Source organism: Dermacentor albipictus, chromosome 8, assembly GCF_038994185.2.
Source record: "Dermacentor albipictus isolate Rhodes 1998 colony chromosome 8, USDA_Dalb.pri_finalv2, whole genome shotgun sequence".
In the NCBI taxonomy this organism is placed as follows: Eukaryota; Metazoa; Arthropoda; class Arachnida; order Ixodida; family Ixodidae; genus Dermacentor; species Dermacentor albipictus.
Window position 1 is genome coordinate 45,497,231 of NC_091828.1, and position 19,257 is coordinate 45,516,487.

At 43.5% G+C, this 19,257-nt stretch overlaps 1 protein-coding gene across 1 annotated transcript in view; it reads left to right on the forward strand.

The window, feature by feature from the left end:
• LOC135909741 (cytochrome P450 3A6-like) overlaps window positions 1–13,806 on the forward strand; it is a 58,188-nt gene extending 44,382 nt beyond the window's left edge. The window contains exons 12-15 of the mRNA XM_065441803.2: window positions 4,990–5,081; window positions 8,673–8,813; window positions 13,033–13,195; window positions 13,568–13,806. Coding sequence (XP_065297875.1) covers window positions 4,990–5,081; window positions 8,673–8,813; window positions 13,033–13,195; window positions 13,568–13,657 — 486 coding nt within the window. The 3' untranslated portion in view covers window positions 13,658–13,806. The remainder of the gene's footprint in view (window positions 1–4,989; window positions 5,082–8,672; window positions 8,814–13,032; window positions 13,196–13,567) is intronic.
• Window positions 13,807–19,257: the final 5,451 nt, after the last annotated feature.

Genomic DNA, 19,257 nt, shown 5'->3' on the forward strand with positions numbered 1-19,257 from the left:
TGCAAATTTCTTTTATTGTCCGCTATTAACAATATATCGCCCGCATACATCAGTCCACGGAGATTCTCTTGCAGCATTTGTTCATTACGCATGTACGCTAAATCAAACCCTAATTCGCTGTTTTCCAGTCGTCTTTTTATGTACTTCACATAAAGCGTGAACAAGAATGTTGACAGAGGACATCTTTGCTTCAGTCCTTGGTGAATTCCCACCGCTTCATTACCTTTTGGACCTTACCATAAATATTGTACTCGGTTTTCTCTATATGTTTCCCTCAGCAGCTCCACGAAATCGTCTTTTACACCTTCGTTCTTATCTCATAGCATTTCCCACTCTACGTTGTCATGGGCTTCATTATCTAGAAATGGCACCAATAAAGGTATATTCTGAGCTACTGAATTATCTGTGGTCTGAGTATAAACGTGTCGTCTAAGCGTCTGCCTTACCTGAACCCATTCTGCAGTTCCTTTAGTACGCGTACATAATTTTTCTCCACCCACTTCGACAGTTGCAATCTTATGGCTTGCATTGCCATTTTATATATGACCGACGTTACTGTAGCAGTCCTGCACGAGTCTGTCTTATCCTTATCAACTTTCCATTTGTAGATGCGGTTAATCTTGCTTTCCTGCCATCGAACAGGATTTTTCTTCGTTCTAATCCTTTTCTCTATGCCATTATTCCGAGTGCCTTGCTCTTTTGCCGAGGTTTTCGATTAGCTCTATTGGGACTTCATCAGGTCCTGCTGCCGTACTATAAGAGACATTTTCTTCTGCTTTGTCCAATAAAAGCATTTCCACTGCAGGAAGGCGGCGCCATCTCGCAGTAATGGCTCACACTGCTTTGACCACAGCAGTGCAAGGTCGATGGGGAAAGCCGGTCTGCGCATGCTCTCATTGGCCGCCGGTTAAGGGTGCGGAGGGGGGGGGGGGGGGAGGGGCGTGATCCGGGAAGCCGTGATTAGGTGGGAGAAGGTACCGACGAAACAGTCTTTTGCTGCGCATGTGGTGCCCCGCATGGCAACCGTCTGGACGGTCACATCTGCGGCTCCAAGGGGAGGTCTGCTACCTCGAACAAATGGCGCAGAAATATGGGCTCCTACGTCAGCGTTAAAACACAAAGGTGACCACCACGAACACACGTGATTATTCGTTATATTACACTTATGTGTTTCGTTTAAAATACATTGCATTTCCTCTACAATATACCTGAACAAAGCGTTTGCTTTTACTTTGCATTCCCACTGAATCAGCACAAACAGAAAGCTTCACTGTGTATATATTCTAACAAGGCATAATGGACCTGCTCAATCGAGAAATCCCGCAAAACATGAAATATACTATGTGAGTGTGTACCTGTGCGCGCAATATAGCAGCGCCATCAAGAAGTCCGAGTGGTAAAGCTTGCAGTTCAACTGTCACTTGGCCAAGTGACGGTCATAACAGTACGTGCATGTGTTCTTTCCACAACGCACACACGCTCCCGGCGACTACTGCGTATCAAGATCAAGGAAATGCGCTGCGTGTGAACGCCGAGTCTGTGGGGAACAGGTTACTTTCGGGCTGAGACTGTTTGATAGCCGTGCAATCTCGTGGTGGCATGGTACTTTAACGTGATAGCCTTGAGGGCCCCGTGTCCCAGAACATCCGGTGGCGGTGCCGGCGGTGGTGTCTCCGGCCAAGAAAATGAGATCAAACCATGCATCCGAATCAACGCAGGCCCTACGCGTGGCGCAGAGGCGTTGCCAAACTTATTGAATACGTCAAAGTAAAATGCATCATAAAATTCGTTAAGTATGACTATAACACATCCTGCTGTCATGAAAGCCTCGATTTGTAATTTGGCCAACGAGCGAACATAGTTCTGTTACGCGGAAACTGAAACACAAGCTCTTTTTAACGTGATAGCGTTTTCCAGCTGCCGTTTGAGGTCTTGCTAGTAATAGCGCGAAATGTAGACAAGAGACGAAATAAGAAGACACCACAAGCGCTGTCTCGTCTCTTCTACATTTTGCGCTGTTACTAGCAGGATGGAAAACCAACAAGCCCAAGCTGCTATTCTAGCGTTTGAGGTCTGTCTTAACAAGAGCGTGCCCGGCCCACTCGGTTCCTTGCAACACCATAAAGAAATTGACCACCCTCCCACTACTGCGAATAGGGCTGCAAGTGAAGCCCGGGATCCGCGGCTCTTCGTTGTCGTAACGCATCGGCTTCGTGTTCCCTCACGCCAAAGTCTGCACGTCAACCACGAGCCCTTTCCCTAGTGAGTTCCCGGCAGCGTTCATCAAACGCCGCCTGTCCTTCGGTCGAACGCACTGCGCGCGGCCGCCCCATCGCAGCTGCGATAGTGTTCTGACGCGAGAAGCACCCGTTCCTTTAAAGTTACCTAGACAAACGACTCATATTGGCGGAGGGAGTGACGCTGGTAGCGCGGTTGCGGAGCAGGATACTCCGTTCAACATGTTCACTGCTCATCTTTTTTTTTAAAATAGCAGTCATTGCATGTGTGCAGCTCTGAAAGCAGCTAGTTTTTTGGCGTTACATCTCCGGAGCAGGCTATCCTATACAAGCTGCGTTTGAAAAGGAACCAGGAAGTTCGCCTTCCTGCATAGCGTTCGCCGCCAGTGTTTCCAGCAAGACATTACGGCTACATAAGGTGCAGTTGCCGGGAAGCCGAAGAACCAGTCAGGGATCTTTGAATACTATATATATATATATATATATATATATATATATATATATATATATATATATATCTTGTGAGCGCAACACATGCCGGACTTTCAACTTCATCATATCTACGTATCATAATCCATTGTACATCTACAGCTGTATATATGACCAACAGCGGAGATTGATCCTCGTGGCAGTAGCACGAGCTCGGCTGGAATAAAGCAGGTCCTTATAATACGAAACTATGGATTTTTGGATTAAACAGACGTGATTGTTCGACTTGGCTTTGTGTTAGACCACAGAGTCACGTCGGCGAAATTGAACACCTTTACGAACTTCCCTGGTGCAAGCCAGCATTAGAGACGCTCGGCGCGTTAACGCGTCGCGTATCAACAAGTTATGCAAAGTGAGTGTGTGAATCTTCTGACGATGCTGACGATGAAGTTACAAGTGATGGAACGCGTTGCTAGCTCAAATGCTCTGCTCGTCTGTCATTGTAATGCGGCCCGTTTCCGTAAGGTCAAGCGCGTCTTGTCTTGTGATTTGCAGACGTTTCAATGTTCAATAAAAGTTGCACTTTCTCGTCAAGTTCCACCATAGTGGCTAAAGTAAGCTGCACTCACTGGAATCTGAAGCGCGTTTCTTGCCTTATTCCGCTATTTCGCGTAGGTAGTCTACAATGGCTTCGCGTAAACCAGTTCACACCGTGCTTGGGACCTGCATAATTTCTTTTTCAATTTTTATACCTTCTACTTTTTTCTCAGCTACACTTGAGTACTAAGTTAGAGTGAGGGTCTCTCCAAGCAGCTGGTGCTTAACCCTGGCATGCTGGCACCAAAATCTTGGTCAGTTATTTACCGATGCAAGGTCATTTGTTTACACCCAATACCGCAATACAAATTACCTTTACCTCAAATACAAATTTTTCAACACTTGGTCACCTCAACGAGCGGCATAGAAAGATGCGTGAACCTGTCGGTAAAACACGAGGCATAAGAAGTGGCGTTGCACTTTCTTCAACCTACAACGTGTGTTTAGAGATTCGCGGCCTAAAGAACAAGCTCCTATGTAGGTGCCCAGATGTATTACTTTTATTCGATTCACCATGAATCAAACTCCTATGCATCAATCGCCGCTCAATTTGCATCCCATGGTAATTTTGTAAGAATAATACTAAAAGCCGAAAATGAGCACTATCCTACATATCTAGTCATAAAAACTTTACTGTGAGAAGTCGCTGCCATTAGATATGATACTATAGTGACGGTTAATGGTCGGAACCATTAATATACTTTTATAACCGGTCATCATCATGATCATCAGCCTGGTTACGCCCACTGCAGGGCAAAGGCCTCTCCCATACTTCTCCCACTAACCCGCTCATGTACTAATTGTGGCCATGTTGTCCCTGCAAACTTCTTAATCTCATGCGCCCGACTGACTTTCTGCCACCCCCTGCTACGCTTTCATTCCCTTGGAATCCAGTCCGTAACCCTTAATGACCATCGGTTATCTTCCCTCCTCATTACATGTCCATTTCAACTAAGATGTCATTACCTCTCGTTTGTTCCCTCACCCAATCTGCTCTTTTCTTATCCCTTAACGTTACACCCATCATTCTTCTTTCCATAGCTCTTTGCGTCGTCCTCAATTTAAGTAGAACCCTTTTCGCGAGCCTCCAGGTTTCTGCCCCGTGCGTGAGTACTGGTAAGGCACAGCTGTTATACACTTTCCTCTTGAGTGATAATGGCAACCTGCTGTTCATGATGTGAGAATGCCAGCCAAGCGCACCGCAACCCATTCTTATTCTTATGATTATTTTTTTAATAAACCTGCATAGTGCTCATAACCTTGATGCAATATAAATTAGAACATGGTGGGCGAGATCGAAGGCGCTCCCAGACTACGCAGCGGTGCCGACAGGCAAAAAATTTTCATCAATACCAGTAAGCGTACTAATGTTGTGTCTCCAATTTTTCGTCTGCCGGCACCAGCGTGCAGGCCTCAGGCACCTTTAACCACTGGGACCATGCTGACGTGTACATTGCACGCAATTTTTCCGTAGCCCATGTATCAATAAGTAGCGCGAATTCATGCGTCCATCACTTGAATGTGGCCTGTAGCTACTTATTGAAATAATTAAGCTGTCACTGATAACTTTACGACCATCTATTACTATGTATAGTTTTGACGATGTCACTTTATGAAAAGGGAACCTTTGTTCTAAAAGATGCAGTGATCTTCCGCAAGTTGTTCGGTACTTCTGATTTTAGCTCCGGTGTGCCAATTGCGCATGTGTTTCTTGTGCCTTTTTCAGGGAGACCAGCTATCACTGCGCACTGTTACGACTCTTCCTTACTCAAACCAAGTCATTTCTGAGACCCTGCGGCTGTATCCGCCAGTAATCATGTGAGAAACCGTCATTACCTGCTTGAGAACCACTTTCCGTGATTAGGGTACGGCACAAGTGAGCTAGCAGGTGTTTTATTTTTTTTAAAATTAGGCTTGTCATAGAGGTTAGCAGCTAAACTTGCACTCTACACGAAAAGGCGGTAGTCGACGAAAAGTAAGGTGCCAATGGAAGTAGTGCTTGTTCAGACCGTATTGTGTTGATTGAAACTGCCCCATGAAACATGCGAAAGCTTATTCTTCAAAGGAGTGCAGTCGTGCACGGTCATAACGATCAAGGTTGTTACCTTTAAATAGGTCAGTAAATCAATTATTTGGTATAATACTTCCACTTACTTACTACAGACTTACACACACGTTTGTGATGCGCTCACTGTGTACCAGATTTCCATCTCCAATAGAGAAAATAATCAAGCACGGAATCCCTTCTTTAAAGAACAAAAGCGCGCGTAGTCGGCAGTCAATATTGCCGTGCGTAGAACTGTTCCTCAGGGTCACTAATGATGTCATTTGGGAATCGCAAAATTGCGTATACCTGCTGTTTACACTTCCTCTTCATGGTAAGTTAGTGGCATGCAAGCAGTTTAATGGCTCTGGCAACGAACTCTCCGAGTTCGGCATATCCAATCTACAGTATGGTTATAGGCAGTTATTTTACATGAGCATCGTTCAGTGTGTTCGATAGAAATGATGTACCGCAGTACGCGGCTTGTTGGAATTGAATTGTTTACATTACTAGTATGAAGGCACGAGGAGAAAGGTGGTTAACCAGGAGGCCCGATGTTTATTAATCAAATCATGAGAAGCCCAGTAACCAAGACGACAAGGAAAACACAGGGGAAATTACTTGTACTTCTTAATTGAATTTAGAAATGATAAACTAATCTCAATCTAAGTTGATGAAGAAAGGACTTGCCGCAGGTGGGGAACGATCCCACGTTCAGAGCGTCCAACGCGTAATGCGAAGACGTAGGATCGTTCCCCGCCTGCGGCAAGTTGTTTTTTCATCCCCTTTCATTGCCATTAATTTATCATTTCTTAATTCAGTTACTAAGTACAAGTAATTTCCCCTGTGCTCTCCTTGTCTTTGTCTGATAGCTTCTCATGGTAGTATGAAGGCAGGGAAACATTGACTTTGATTTCATGTCAAAATATTTTTCGCAGAGCTAGACCTGGCGTCATCGATATTATCGTGACTTCATGGCGTCAAATTGTGCAAGTTTTGTATAAGAAAGAAGATGATGAGCAGATTGAGAACAAGGTGGAAGCAGGACCCAATGTTTCGACAAGTGAACTTGTCTTCTTCAAGGCCTTGAAGTAGGCAAGTCTACTTGTCGTTACGTTGTCTCCTGCTTTCTCCTGCTTTCCTGCTTTCTTTGCTCATCGTCTTGAATTTCCCTTGTGTAGCAAATAAGTTAGTTATAAGTATGTTGCTCTCAAAAAATAAACAAAAATGTAGTGCTGCGCATGTTTATCAAGTGACCAATCATTCTTAAACGGAAGAAGTCCGAAAGGCTGAGGAATATTCGTAGACGGGAAAAACTCTCGTCGCCCTAGTGTAGCTGATCCTACATACAGAGCACGATTCTAATTTTTAAGCAAACCTTTCTTCGTTTCTTGTGTAGCGGTTCGTGCTACAGTCGGGTTGATGACACTTTTTAATGTACAAGCATTCATTGGCGAGTAACCCTCAAAATCTGCCTGTCACGAGAAAAACGTAATTCCTTGTATCTGCACCAAAATGCGTAATTTGCGAAGTTAAGACGTTTCATCATTTTATTAGCGTAAATATGCATGATTGTTAGCTTTTAAGCGATAAGGAGTAATTTCAACCACCAAAAAATAAAATAATCAGTGAGACTACCCATATGATGAGATTTACATACCCGTAGGAATACATAGGGCTCCATAGAAAATGCATAATGGAGCCTATAGCGGGGTGGGTCAACCGAACTCTGGAGATGGGCCAATTTGAAGTATGGGGATGGGCCAACTGAAATTTGGGCGTGGGCCAACTAATATTTGGGTGTTGGATAACTTCAAATTCGGTAGTGGGCCAACTAAAATTTGAGCGTGGGACAACTCAAAATCTGGGGGTCACCCAACAGTTTTTTTTTCCTTTCACGCATCTCGTGGTTGCGTTTGCTTGTCGCAACCACAGCAGCCGTAGCAGCAAGCCATGCTGTGCTATCATGACGCCATGATTCTGGCAGTTTCTGAGTGCCAACGCAGAAGCCGGTTCATGGAAACAAGTGTTACAGCTAATTGTGGGTGGTGATCTGAAGCTTTCCGGGTTTATTTCTAGGCCCTGAAGTGTTCGAACCTTTGTTTGTTGCAAATAAAAGATAAAAATAAAGAATTTCGTGCCAGTACTCTTTCCTAAATTTCGATCGTTACGCGGAGCCCTTTAAGGATGTTTGCCCTATGAATCCAGGAAGTTAGCATTTGTAACCAGCTTCAAAAGAATAAAACGTAAAGAAAATACCTTTAGCAAATTCCGGCTCACAGAACACTTTGAAACAATGTTGGTGATCCCAATACGGGCGTCCAAACTGATGCGACTTCGAGAGCTTTAAAATAGATGACAGTGTCGCCGCATGTTTTATGACTTTTTCAACGCTGATATTGAATCTTATGTGTAAACAGGCTATGTTACATCGCGTGCTTGTCATTACGGTGCATTTCATTGTGGTTGGTGTGAATGACTGAAGAGCGAAAAATTTTACTGAGATATCTGCGCACCGCGATGGGAGCCACTGTTGAACCGGAGCCGACATGAATTGGCGGTCGCACGCTGACATTTAAGCCTTATCTAAAGAACATTCGAGCTTCCAAACCAACATTACGAATGTAATAATTCTTGGTTCTCCTATTTTAGGCACAAGTGACCACCGAATCAATATTGTAAAGTAGGCTTTAAAGGGAAATGAGGTTTGCAGACTGAACAATGGTATCTTTCAGCTTGGCATTATGATGAATCATATATACTACACACAAGACAGCAACGCTAAGTCCAGTCATAGTGCAATATTTCTATAAAATCTTTAATTACTATATCTTCGACATCGGCGACAAATCGCGGCAAGCATGGGCTCTCAGGTTACAATTTCCGCGGAAACGCTATGTCTACTAATTCAGCGCGCAAAAATCGTCCCGCTCTTCGTATGTGGGCTCTTGTTATATTAAGAACGGCAAAAATAACAGAAGCACTAAAATGTGAAGGGTTTACTTTCGAGTTTGTACTGAAATTTTGAAAGTGGTCAGGAATTCACATTTTATTATCACTCAAATTATTATTACTGCTACGCGTTCTCGACGCGTGATAAAAACCACGAGCTTAAGTATCCGCTTCATGCACGCATGTTGCTGTAAGAGCACTAATTAAAATTTTTTTATGGCACTTCCACGCATTATTTCTTCACTCGGTATAAGGTACTCAATCAGTCTTTCAGGGAATAAAAGAGACAAAAAAGACTGTAAGCCCGTGTTGCAATGTTGCAAGGAATCTCACCTGCTATGTGATTGAGATGCGTGCAATCTTTTGATTGGTTTCATATTCACGTTCACGAATCTCCAATTCTTCTTCGCTAGATTTACTACACGATGTGCGGACGAAGACTATCGTTACGGCAACTACGTCATTAGGAAAGGAACCTCGGTTCTGGTGCCTACGTACCAGCTCCATCATGACCCGCAGTACTGGAAAGAACCTGAAAAATTTGACCCGGAAAGGTGAGCGCACGTCGACGTTGTTGGAGGGCTAATCATTTCAAATGAGTGCAGATGGCTTTTTTCAGAGAACACCAATAGCATGGTTTAACGTGTTTATATGCGTCATTGCTGTTCAAGGTATGCTGGGTTTCCGCAGACATAATTGCGAGCTACCGGGTCGGTGGCGTCTTCTTATGGCGCAGAGTTTAAAGAGGAAGGAAACTATAGCTAAAATTGAAGCAACTAACTAAATTATGGGGTTTTACGTGCCAAAACCACTTTCTGATTATGAGGCACGCCGTACTGGAGGACTCCGGAAATTTTGACCATCTGGGGTTCCTTAACGTGCACCTAAATCCGAGTACACGGGTGTTTTCGCATTTCGCCCCCATCGAAATGCGGCCGCCGTGGCCGGCATTCAATCCTGCGACCTCGTGCTGAGCAGCCTAACACCATAGCCACTGAGCAACCAAGGCGGGTAAGCAACTAACTATGTTGCACCTATGCGCTCGTGCGAAGCGTCGGCAGCGATGCAATCGGCACCATGCAGTACTTTTTGTTGGATATTGCTTCGACGTGAGCACCAACGTAAGGCAAACACTTTTCACGTATTTATTTTGGGCAAAGCCTCACAAGATGTCGCTAACAGCGTTGCTACTACCCGCCACATTTACTGTAGCCCGGTAATGACGCAGAGAGCGATGCATGTACGAACCGCCTAATACGCTCTGATGAAGGCAACCTGCCAGATAGAAAAGACGTAGATCAGCGCCACAATTATTGCGGGTATAATCGAATGTGTGCTCACCATTCTCCGAATGAATATACCTGCCGTAAATTTCACAGGATTTTGCTATATGTCAATGACGATGGTATACATCAATACACGAGACTCGCTGTGTACACAATATACTGCACATTGCCTTTATTATTATTGAAACAACTCGGAAGCAATTACGTAAAATATTCATCGCGAATATGATGAAATTTACGCATATTTTTCTGGAAGCTTCCGCAAAAATTTACATAATTTGATACTCCCGACGTGTCCTCACAGACGACAATCAGCACCAGTGACGCATAGTTCTAATAACTCTAGCCACAATGAAAAGATAGCACGTATGATCCATATGACAAAGCACCGCACGATGTCCCACTTTCATCTTTACTTTTGCAAAAGTCGCTTTCGCCGAAAGGAACAAGGTGTGCCCACTGTATTATCCTCGTACATAGAGACGCTGCTTTTGCAGTCTAACTCTGGGCCCGCTAAGCGAAGCAATTGTATTCCTGAGCTGTCTTCAGGTTGGCCATCTCTTTGATAAGACAATCTAATTTATCGACTGACTGTTCTGGCACCGCGAACTCCCAAGTGTATTCTGCTGTGTGGACTCTTGTATAGAACGCGATCCTATGTTCTCAACAGTCAACTTTTGTTAAAGTAATGTAGTGGTGACTTGCATATGATTAATAAATTTCTGTTAAGGAATCACCGCAGAAAGGGAGCTCTTAAGAGAACTTATTGGTGACATGTAGCATTACAATAAATGTGCGTGATAGAACGAAAGCACAAAAAAGAATGCAGTGGCAATTTGCAGAGCGTTGTTACATTTCTGCGACGTAGTGCAGGCAGGAATACTATTACCAAACGTAGCCGTTACTCCTATAGGTTTCATAAATCTCTACAATGGAATGAAGGCCAGAAGAAGTCTCCGCAAGGATAGCGGGTTGTGATATTTAGAGGCCTAATAAATGTCTGCGATCAATCGAAAGCAGGGAGAAAAATGTGTTGTCAACCTGACCAGGTTTAGTAACGCTCCGTCGCAGAATAAACTCTTGAAGAAGCCTCTTAATGAGCGTAGTGACGACTTTCTCGTACTAGTCAGGTCCGTGAATTCCAATTCTTTATCATCATCATCATCATCTTGGTTAGGCCCAGTGCAGGGCAAAGGCCTCTCCTATACTTCTCCAACTACCCCGGTCATGTACTAATTGTGGCCATGTTGTCCCTGCAAACTTCTCAATCGCATCCACCCACTTAACTTTCTGCCGCCCCAGGCTACGCTTCCCTTCCCTTGAAATCCAGTCCGTAACCCTCAATGACCATCGGTTAACTTCCCTCCTCATTACATGTCCTGCCCATTCCCATTCCTTTTTCTTGATTTTAACTAAGATGTCATTAACTCGAGTTTGTTCCCTCACCCAATCTGCTCTTTCTTATCCCTTAACGTTACACCCATCATTCTACTTTCGATGGCTCGTTGCGTCGTCCTCAATTTAAGTAGAACCCTTTTCGTAAGCCTCCAGGTTCTTGCCCCGTACGTGAGTAGTGGTAAGACACAGCTGTTATACGCTTTTCTGTTGACGGATAATGGCAACCTGCTCTTCATGATCTGAGAATGCCTGCCAAACGCACCCCAGCCCATTCCTGTTCTTCTGATTATTTCTATCTCATGATCCGGCACCATTCTTTATACAACGCTCTCACTCCGCTAAAACCGTATTCAGAATGATATTGATTCTGTAGGAGATGCAAATACATTTAGTATTTGCATGTAATAGGTGTACTTTTTTCCATGTACGTAGTACATGGAAATTCTCTCCAAACAGTCCAAACAGTACATTCCCTCCAAATCAAGCGGTGGAAGCGAACCCACTACTAATCTAATAATGATAAACAGAATGAAATGAAAATGAAGGTACCAGTACGCAGAACAATTTATAACATAACATTATTACAATGTGCCATGGCTCGTGCTGTTGAATTACATATTGTTTGTTCTGTTATTAAACAGAATGATGTCGGGCAAAATCCGCAAACAATTAGTGTATCGTGGGCGCTGCAGAGATGCCAGCTTATTGTTTAAAATTGAGAAGCTGTCTTTACTATATTGTGCCACACAGCGATGGTTCATTGCTGTTTGTGCAATATTGCTACAGCCCTGTACAAAACATTGAGAAAGAGACAGAGCACGATTTTGGTGCCGAGGACGTTAAGGTTTTGGATTTGCCTGCTCTGGTTTGGGATTTGCCTTTGTTCTGGCAAGTACACAGTAAATATATTTCCTTCTTTGCTTGCCCTTCGTGCCACGATGAATTACGTATGCCTCTCGGCACCGCGCAAGATAGGCCTGCCGTGGTAACTATCGCGAAACACCGAACAAAAAACTGCATTTAACGATAACTTACAGGGAAACATCTGGCTACTAAGATCTTCTAGTGCCATTATGAGGTTGCTGTTCAGGCAGTGGTTGTAGCTGTCTCGACTATTTGTACCACCGGTAATTGAATACTGTAGGGCAATAGCCTTAACTATTGAAATTAAGCCGGTCATTGTTCGATACTTGTTAACTTAGCATAAGATAGGAGATGCATTGTTAGTCATTCTCCTTAGGAAAATGCACTTTTGGTGCCATTAACTTTGTTGCACATTCGGCAAGGAAGATTTTTTGGGCAAACAATGCATGGAACGCCACATGTGGCAAGTTGTTTCTTCATCCACTTTCATTTCCAATAATTTACCGTTTCTTAATTTCATTTATTAAGCACAAATAATTTCCCCTGTGTTATCCTTGGTGTCAGTTTTGTTGGCTTCTTATTTTATAACTGATAAAATCAGGCAACTGTATTAAGCCCCTTTCTTCGCCTTTAAAATATTTGACGGCATGTTGAGAAGAGGTAATATGACAATTGTTACACAGAGCGATTACCACTAAGGAAGTGGCTGCAGAGATGCAGCCGACGTCATTTACTTCATCGCAACATATGCACAACTAATACCAGGGTTTAGCTCTTTAGTTAATCACTGAGCAATAATAGTAATCACTATTATTATGTCCACAAAAGAAGTAGTTTGTGATATTGCTTTCTCACTTAAAGCTGGTGGTTTATTGCGCTGTGAATAATTCCATCCGTCAAAATATTTTTAAATCCGCACAGAGCATGAATACTCCTTTATACGTGCAAATAAACAGTCCAACGCATCTGAAACCGTCTGCAATTATCCCGTTTTGCTGAAGGCGAGATTCTGATGCGGAAAACTGCAAAATGCCTTTTATATAGAGAACAACCATTCAACTTCGACTGTAGTTCTTTTCCCACCTTGAGCATCACTTTGCTAACTACGCAGAAGAATAAAATTACATTTTATGTTCTATCGCTTTTGGTTCCCTTGCATTGCTGCCGGAATAAAGCAGTGCCAACCCACTGAATTAGCCACTGTTTGTATATCTCTTAACTGCAGGTTCAGTCCGGAAAACAAGACCTCCATCAACCCGACTGCATACCAGCCTTTCGGCCTGGGCCAGCGCATATGCATCGGTCAGCGTCTAGCGCTTGTTGAGCTGGTCTCAGCTGCCGCGCAAACGCTGCGCCACTATCGCATCGTCCTGGGCAAAAGTCAAAAGGTATTAGACCATGATGCACAGCATTCATTACAGGATTATCGTTTTTGTGTCAATTGGCAAACGGCAGCTGTTCCTAATAACGCCTTTCTTTAATGTAAAACCTATTTCGTTTTCTGACGTCGTGAATGTCATTTTGCTACTTTACAAAATCATGTCATAATATTCTATAATTGTTCGAGTCATCAAATTTATTTTTATTTATCTTTAAAATGATCTGAGTAGAAGGTATTTTGTTGTTGTTGTTTTTCTGGCTTCTGTTGTTTTTCTGGCAGAATGCTTTTGGCTTCTTTAAATATCGCGCAGCTGGAGTGCTGAATAGTACACTGCTTATAAGCTATTCCTATGAAGACACTCTTTTACCTTCTTTTGCAGCATGACCTCGAGATTGGCACCTGCTCTTTTATGGCCGCACCTAAAGACAAAGTGTTGATCCGTCTGTATAGGTTAAACGGGGCGAACTGAGTTCCGAAGTGAGTCTACTGAGGAAATTCGTACTGTTGAATCGCACGAAATGGCACACGTAATGCAACAGTTCGTAGCCCAACGTGGTAAGGTACAGTTTATGAGTCACTGCTATTTTCATGTTATAATTATGCAATGAATAAAATGAAATTGTGGAACCTTTATTATGAAATCTGAAATTATTAATGCCGTTATTGAGCACCGTCCTGGTGTACGATGGTGGCGAATAAGAAATATTGCGTGCGCTCATGCAGCACTCTGTGAGTGAAATTGTCAATGAAATAAAATACTGCAGGTTTGATCACAATGTGTCTGTCTTACGTTGCCCCTCCACAGAGAAAATAATCCCCTCGCAACGAGTTACATATGGCACCAAAACAACAATTTTAATCTCAGTATTTATACTGTTGCAAAACAAACATACAATACCCATGTCTACAAGGATTGATTTGTTTTTCAGAACGTTTCTGAGAACGCATTGAAAAACCTGAAAGTAATATTTAGTAGTGTCGGGTACGCCGCCGCGGTGATGCATGTGAAAGGTATTGTGCGAGCTGCTGAGGGCATGTTGGCACTACTGTACTCAGTTGACGCAACCCTAATGCAATAAATACATTTATTCACGCATTAGTAAGCTTGTCTGATTAAATTATGATACATTGAAGCGGATTCTCCGTTCAAACCTTGCATTCGAGTGTGTATGAAAACTTATATTTTAGTGACGTCCGGAGGCTCGGCTTTTTAAGCCAAGCTCCCACGTTGGCACCGTCAGGCCAAGCCCTTCAGCGAATTCATGGACCCTCTGGACGGCCTTTAGTGGGTCTTGGCACAATGGGCTTTCAAACCTTTTTTTTCCACAGTGTCCATTCTTCAACGAGGTTGGAGAGAGTCGCGCGGCACCCCGCCAACAATGTCTGATTCCAATGCTGCCATTATAATCGTTGCAGTTCATCTTAATCTCCCTCCCTGGATATATTTTATTAATGTGGTACGACCTGGGATATGTACCTCATTGCAGTAAGCGCAGTGAGATTGCTTCAGCCCTGATCTGTTCTGAATGTGGCAATGGGAATTGTCTGCGTCCTAAATAGTACTGTTTGGTAATGTCATTGTAATTAAATTATCTCTAGATTCCCTGGCCTGATGGCGAACGGCTCGATGGTGACTGTCACGGTTAGCAAGTCCTCGTGCCAAGTCATGAGCAACCTCACTGAGATTTACCCGAGCTTCGTCCACTTTCCCCTATGCGCAGGAAACCATCGGATTTCCGTTCTCTAATCCTAATGTTTTCAAAAGATTTAGCTGCAATTCCAGGTGCGTAGCCTTTATCAAAACACTTTATAGCGGATTTAGAATCACTCTAAATGCAGGCCCACTTATTACTACTGATGACTAGAGCAATTTCCACTTTTTCCGCCACCATAGGGTCCTTGGTAACAATAGTTATAGCGTCTTGCACCTTCCCTTGATAATTTGATACAATGGCCGTATGTGCTTCTTTACCTTTCACCAAGGCAGCATCAACTATAGCTGCCAGTTGTTTCTGCTGCTCTACTTCCTGCAAGAGTGCTTTAGCTCTTGCCTTTCTCCTTTTGATATATTCTGGATGCATGTTTCTGGGGAGAGGGTTGGTTCTGATCTTGTTCCTAACTTCAGTCCTTAATTTTACATCAGCTTTGATTGGGCTCATTGATCTGTTCAGTTCTACCCCTACTGCCTGTAATATGTTCCTGCCAGCTCCTGTTTTTTGTCAATCTTTCGTGTTGCGCTAGTTGTTGGGCCTCCGCAATTTCTTCCATTGTGTTGTGCACCCCCAGATTCATGATTGTGTCGGTTGCGGCGGTATTTGGTATACCTAGAGCTACTTTACCAAGCTTCCTGAGCATCACATTCGGTTTGTTAAGTTCTCTCTGTTTCCATTTGAATAATCCAGCCACATAAGTGAAGTGACAGAGAACAAAGGCGTGTATTAGCTTCAAAGCGCTGTCTTTTCCTACGTCTTTGTGCGTATTGGTAATTCTCCTTAGTAACCTAATGACTTCATCTGTTTTATTCGAGGTATGTTGTAGTGTTCTATAGTTAGCGTTGTTTTCTTCTATGGGATACCTAAGAACCTTGATTTTTTCCACTAGCCCGATGAAGTATCTCTTATGAGTGTATAAGCACACTCTTGTCTCATCTCTCGGAATGTAACCTCTTGGTTTACGACCTTTTCTACGATGTTTAATGACAAAGAGCACTGATCCGGCTGCCAAGCATTTAAAAACCATGTCTTCTCTACAACATATACACTTTCCTGTAATCTGGTCTCTGTCTGTCCTACATTGCCCTTGGCACTTCACATGGTTATGCCGTCGGCATATGCCACATAATGTATACCCTTAATTTTCTCCAGATTTCTTGCAACCTTGGACATTGCTGAATTAAACAGCATGGGTGAGAGCACAGCCCCTTGGGGAGTGCCCCTATTTCCCAAGCTCTTACCTGTGATTTAAGCTCTCCCAGCATGAGTTGTGCAGTTCTACCTCTAAGGAAGTCCTTAATCATGTTAAAAATCTCTTACCTAACCCCATCTCCGAGAGAACGTCAATTATTGTCTTATGTTTTATACGATCAAAGGCTTTTTCCACATCCAATCCCAAAAAAAGGTTTCGTATGAGCTGGGCTGGCCTGTATATGTTGGTGTTTGATCAGTAGCATAGCATCCTGAGTTGGCAGCCCGGGACGAAAGCCGATCAAGCTCTATGGGAGGATGTCGTTCTGCTCAACGTATTTCGTGAGCCGATTTAGGATTACACGTTCCATAGCTTTGCCTAGGCACGATGGTAAAAAAATAGGACAGAGGTCGTGCAGAGTAAGTTGTTTGCCTGGTTTTGATATGAGGATAGTATTGGCCACCCTACATTCCTCTGAGTATATAGCTTTTCTCCAACATTATTATAATGCTCAGTTAGATAAGAAATTGATTCATCATCTAGATTTTGTTAATACCTTGTTAGCTATGCTATCAGGTCCAGCCGCCGATCTGTCATTAAGAGTGTGAACAGCCGCCCTCACTGCACTCTCAGTGAAGTCCCGGTCAAGTTCTTCACATATGACTCCCGTATATTCGGGGCTCTAATATCCTTCATTTGATTATATAAGTGGGAGATATTTGGCTGCGACCCAATCCATGGTATCCCCCTGTGTTTTATCCTGGCTTTCCTGATGAATCAATTTAGCTGTGGCTGTTCTCTTGCTTGTCCTTGTTCCATTCACGTTGAGCAAGTGCTTGAGGTTCCAGCTACCTCCATGTTTGAGTGTACCATCAGCGGAGTTACAAATCTCATCCCACTGTTAGTTCACGGGGGTCTTCGAGTGTGCATCGATTTCTCTGTTTATTCGGGCAATTTTTGCCTTAGCTTTCTGTTAAGTCTGCGTTTTCCATCTCTGTAAAATAGCCTATTTGGCCTCAATCAGCTGCGCTAGCCTGCTGTCCATAGCCTCAATATTTTCCCCTGTCCTGATTTCTTTAGTGGCCCCTTTGACGTCCTCTCTGAGCTGGATGACCCATGTCTGTAGGGGCTCCTGCTCGGCATCTAAAGGCCCCACTTTCCTTCTGTTTTCTTCAACTGATCCCAATCAGTGAACTTGAACATTCTAGTTTCCTGTCTCGGTATGGGTATGGTTATGTGTATGATGTAATGATCGCTGCAGAGATCCACGTTTGAATTTTCCCAATCGGGTCCTCTTGAGTTGTTTACAAAAGTGAGATTTGATATGAAGTCCCTGCTTATGGACGTGCCACAACGGGTGGGATACGCCAGATCAGTAATCAAGCATAACCCCAGGTCGATGGCGAGACTCCATAGCTCCTCTACCTTCTTTGCGTTCCAAGTGAAGGTAGAACTCCCTATATGCGATAGGGAGCATTAAAGTCCCCTTCAATAATGAGCGGGGAGTTTTTGGCAACCGACAGCACCCTGTTGAAGAGTGCTCTAAACCTCTACCTCATGTGACTAGGACTGCTGTTAATATTCAAGCAGAAAATGCTTTGCGTCTGCATCTGTTCCTTTTAAGGATTATCTCAACTAGAATAAATGCAAACCTGGAATGTCTGAGATGAATATCATGCACAATGTATGGCAGCTTTTCGTCAATGAAGGTCGCGAACACTCTCCCCACTTTTTGTCTCTACATATCTCTTCCTACCCAGTAAGCATAATTTCGACCGCTCAGGATTCCTGCAGCATAATTAACTTCGGTCTTGCCTCAGATGACCTGATCACCTGCCGCAGTGCTGCTTTTTTGTGTTTTTGTTTTGTATTCGTGCTCGTTCTCTATTCGTAGGGGGCTGACCGCAGTCAAATTTGGTGAGCGCGAATTCTAATCTCCCTTTCTTGCTGCTCGAGCCTCTTGATGCCGTTTTTTGAATTCTGCGTGTAGAACGCGGGGACGCCATAAGTGAACCAAACGCCAAATTTCTGCAACAAATTGCACGCTCATAAGTCTTATAACTCCGGATGAGCACTGTTTAAATTTTGACGAATCGCACCTACTACTGTAAAGTGAGCTACCTCAAACGCGCCCACTGACAGCGGTACTGGCAAATGGGCTGCCGAGCTTTGTGCCCCTGTGAACGCCTCGCGAGAGGTTATATGTAGCACCTGTGCACCCCAAACATGCATGATCCAGTTTCGAATGGTCCCCTCGGCAATACAGTTCCAAAGTAAGGCAACATTGGTAGCACAAGTTGCAGAGGTAGAAGCGTGCTAGTGCTACATGTTTTCATGACATCATGTGACATGCGGTTTTCGCAAGCGACCCGCTGTGCTGACCAAAATCAAATATGTTTGAAGTCCAAAATGCCTTTATTGAGCGTTAACCCGCTCATCCAAGGATGTCTGACAGTGCAACTTCGACCCCAAGCACCATTTACTCTCCTTCTTCCTCCGCATCTGGAATCGCTGCCTTGCAGAGTATCTTTTATTTCATTTGACTTCATTTTATATCAGCATTCTTTTTTTTACAATATGAAAGAACCAGGGTGTCTACCAAGTTGACATTTCCAAATTCCCTGAGTTTTCCAGGTTTTCCCTGAGCGCCTTTGCAAAATTTCCTGATTGAGCCAGAACTTCGTTTTATGTCAAGACAAGCTGACACCATGTTGTCCGATGCCATCACTCTCTAGAAAGCATGGTGAAATAAAAAATGACTTAATCCAGTTTGAATAGTAAGGAGTAATATCTATTTTATTTAAAAAGAAAACAGAAGGAAGGTGTTCGTAAAATGCGCAGCGAGAAAAATTGTAAAACCCATTCCGAATTGAGTCGAACATATTCAAATATGAATGAAATGGAGATGCATACATAAGTAAATATTTTTGAACATGAGCTATTTCTATCAACTGATAGCAAGCTCATCGGTATGAGGCCTGGACTTTGTCACAACTAAGATTCTCTCTCAGCAGCTGGGAAGTCAACCTCAACTGTCCTGACATACCCTCAGCCCGTACATGACATCTCAGTGTTGGGTTTCACTGCTTTAAAGAGTTTATTTTGGTTTGGATGAGGGACACCTGTATCTCGGCGTAAGCCAACACTTTTTTTTTTAGCTCAAGC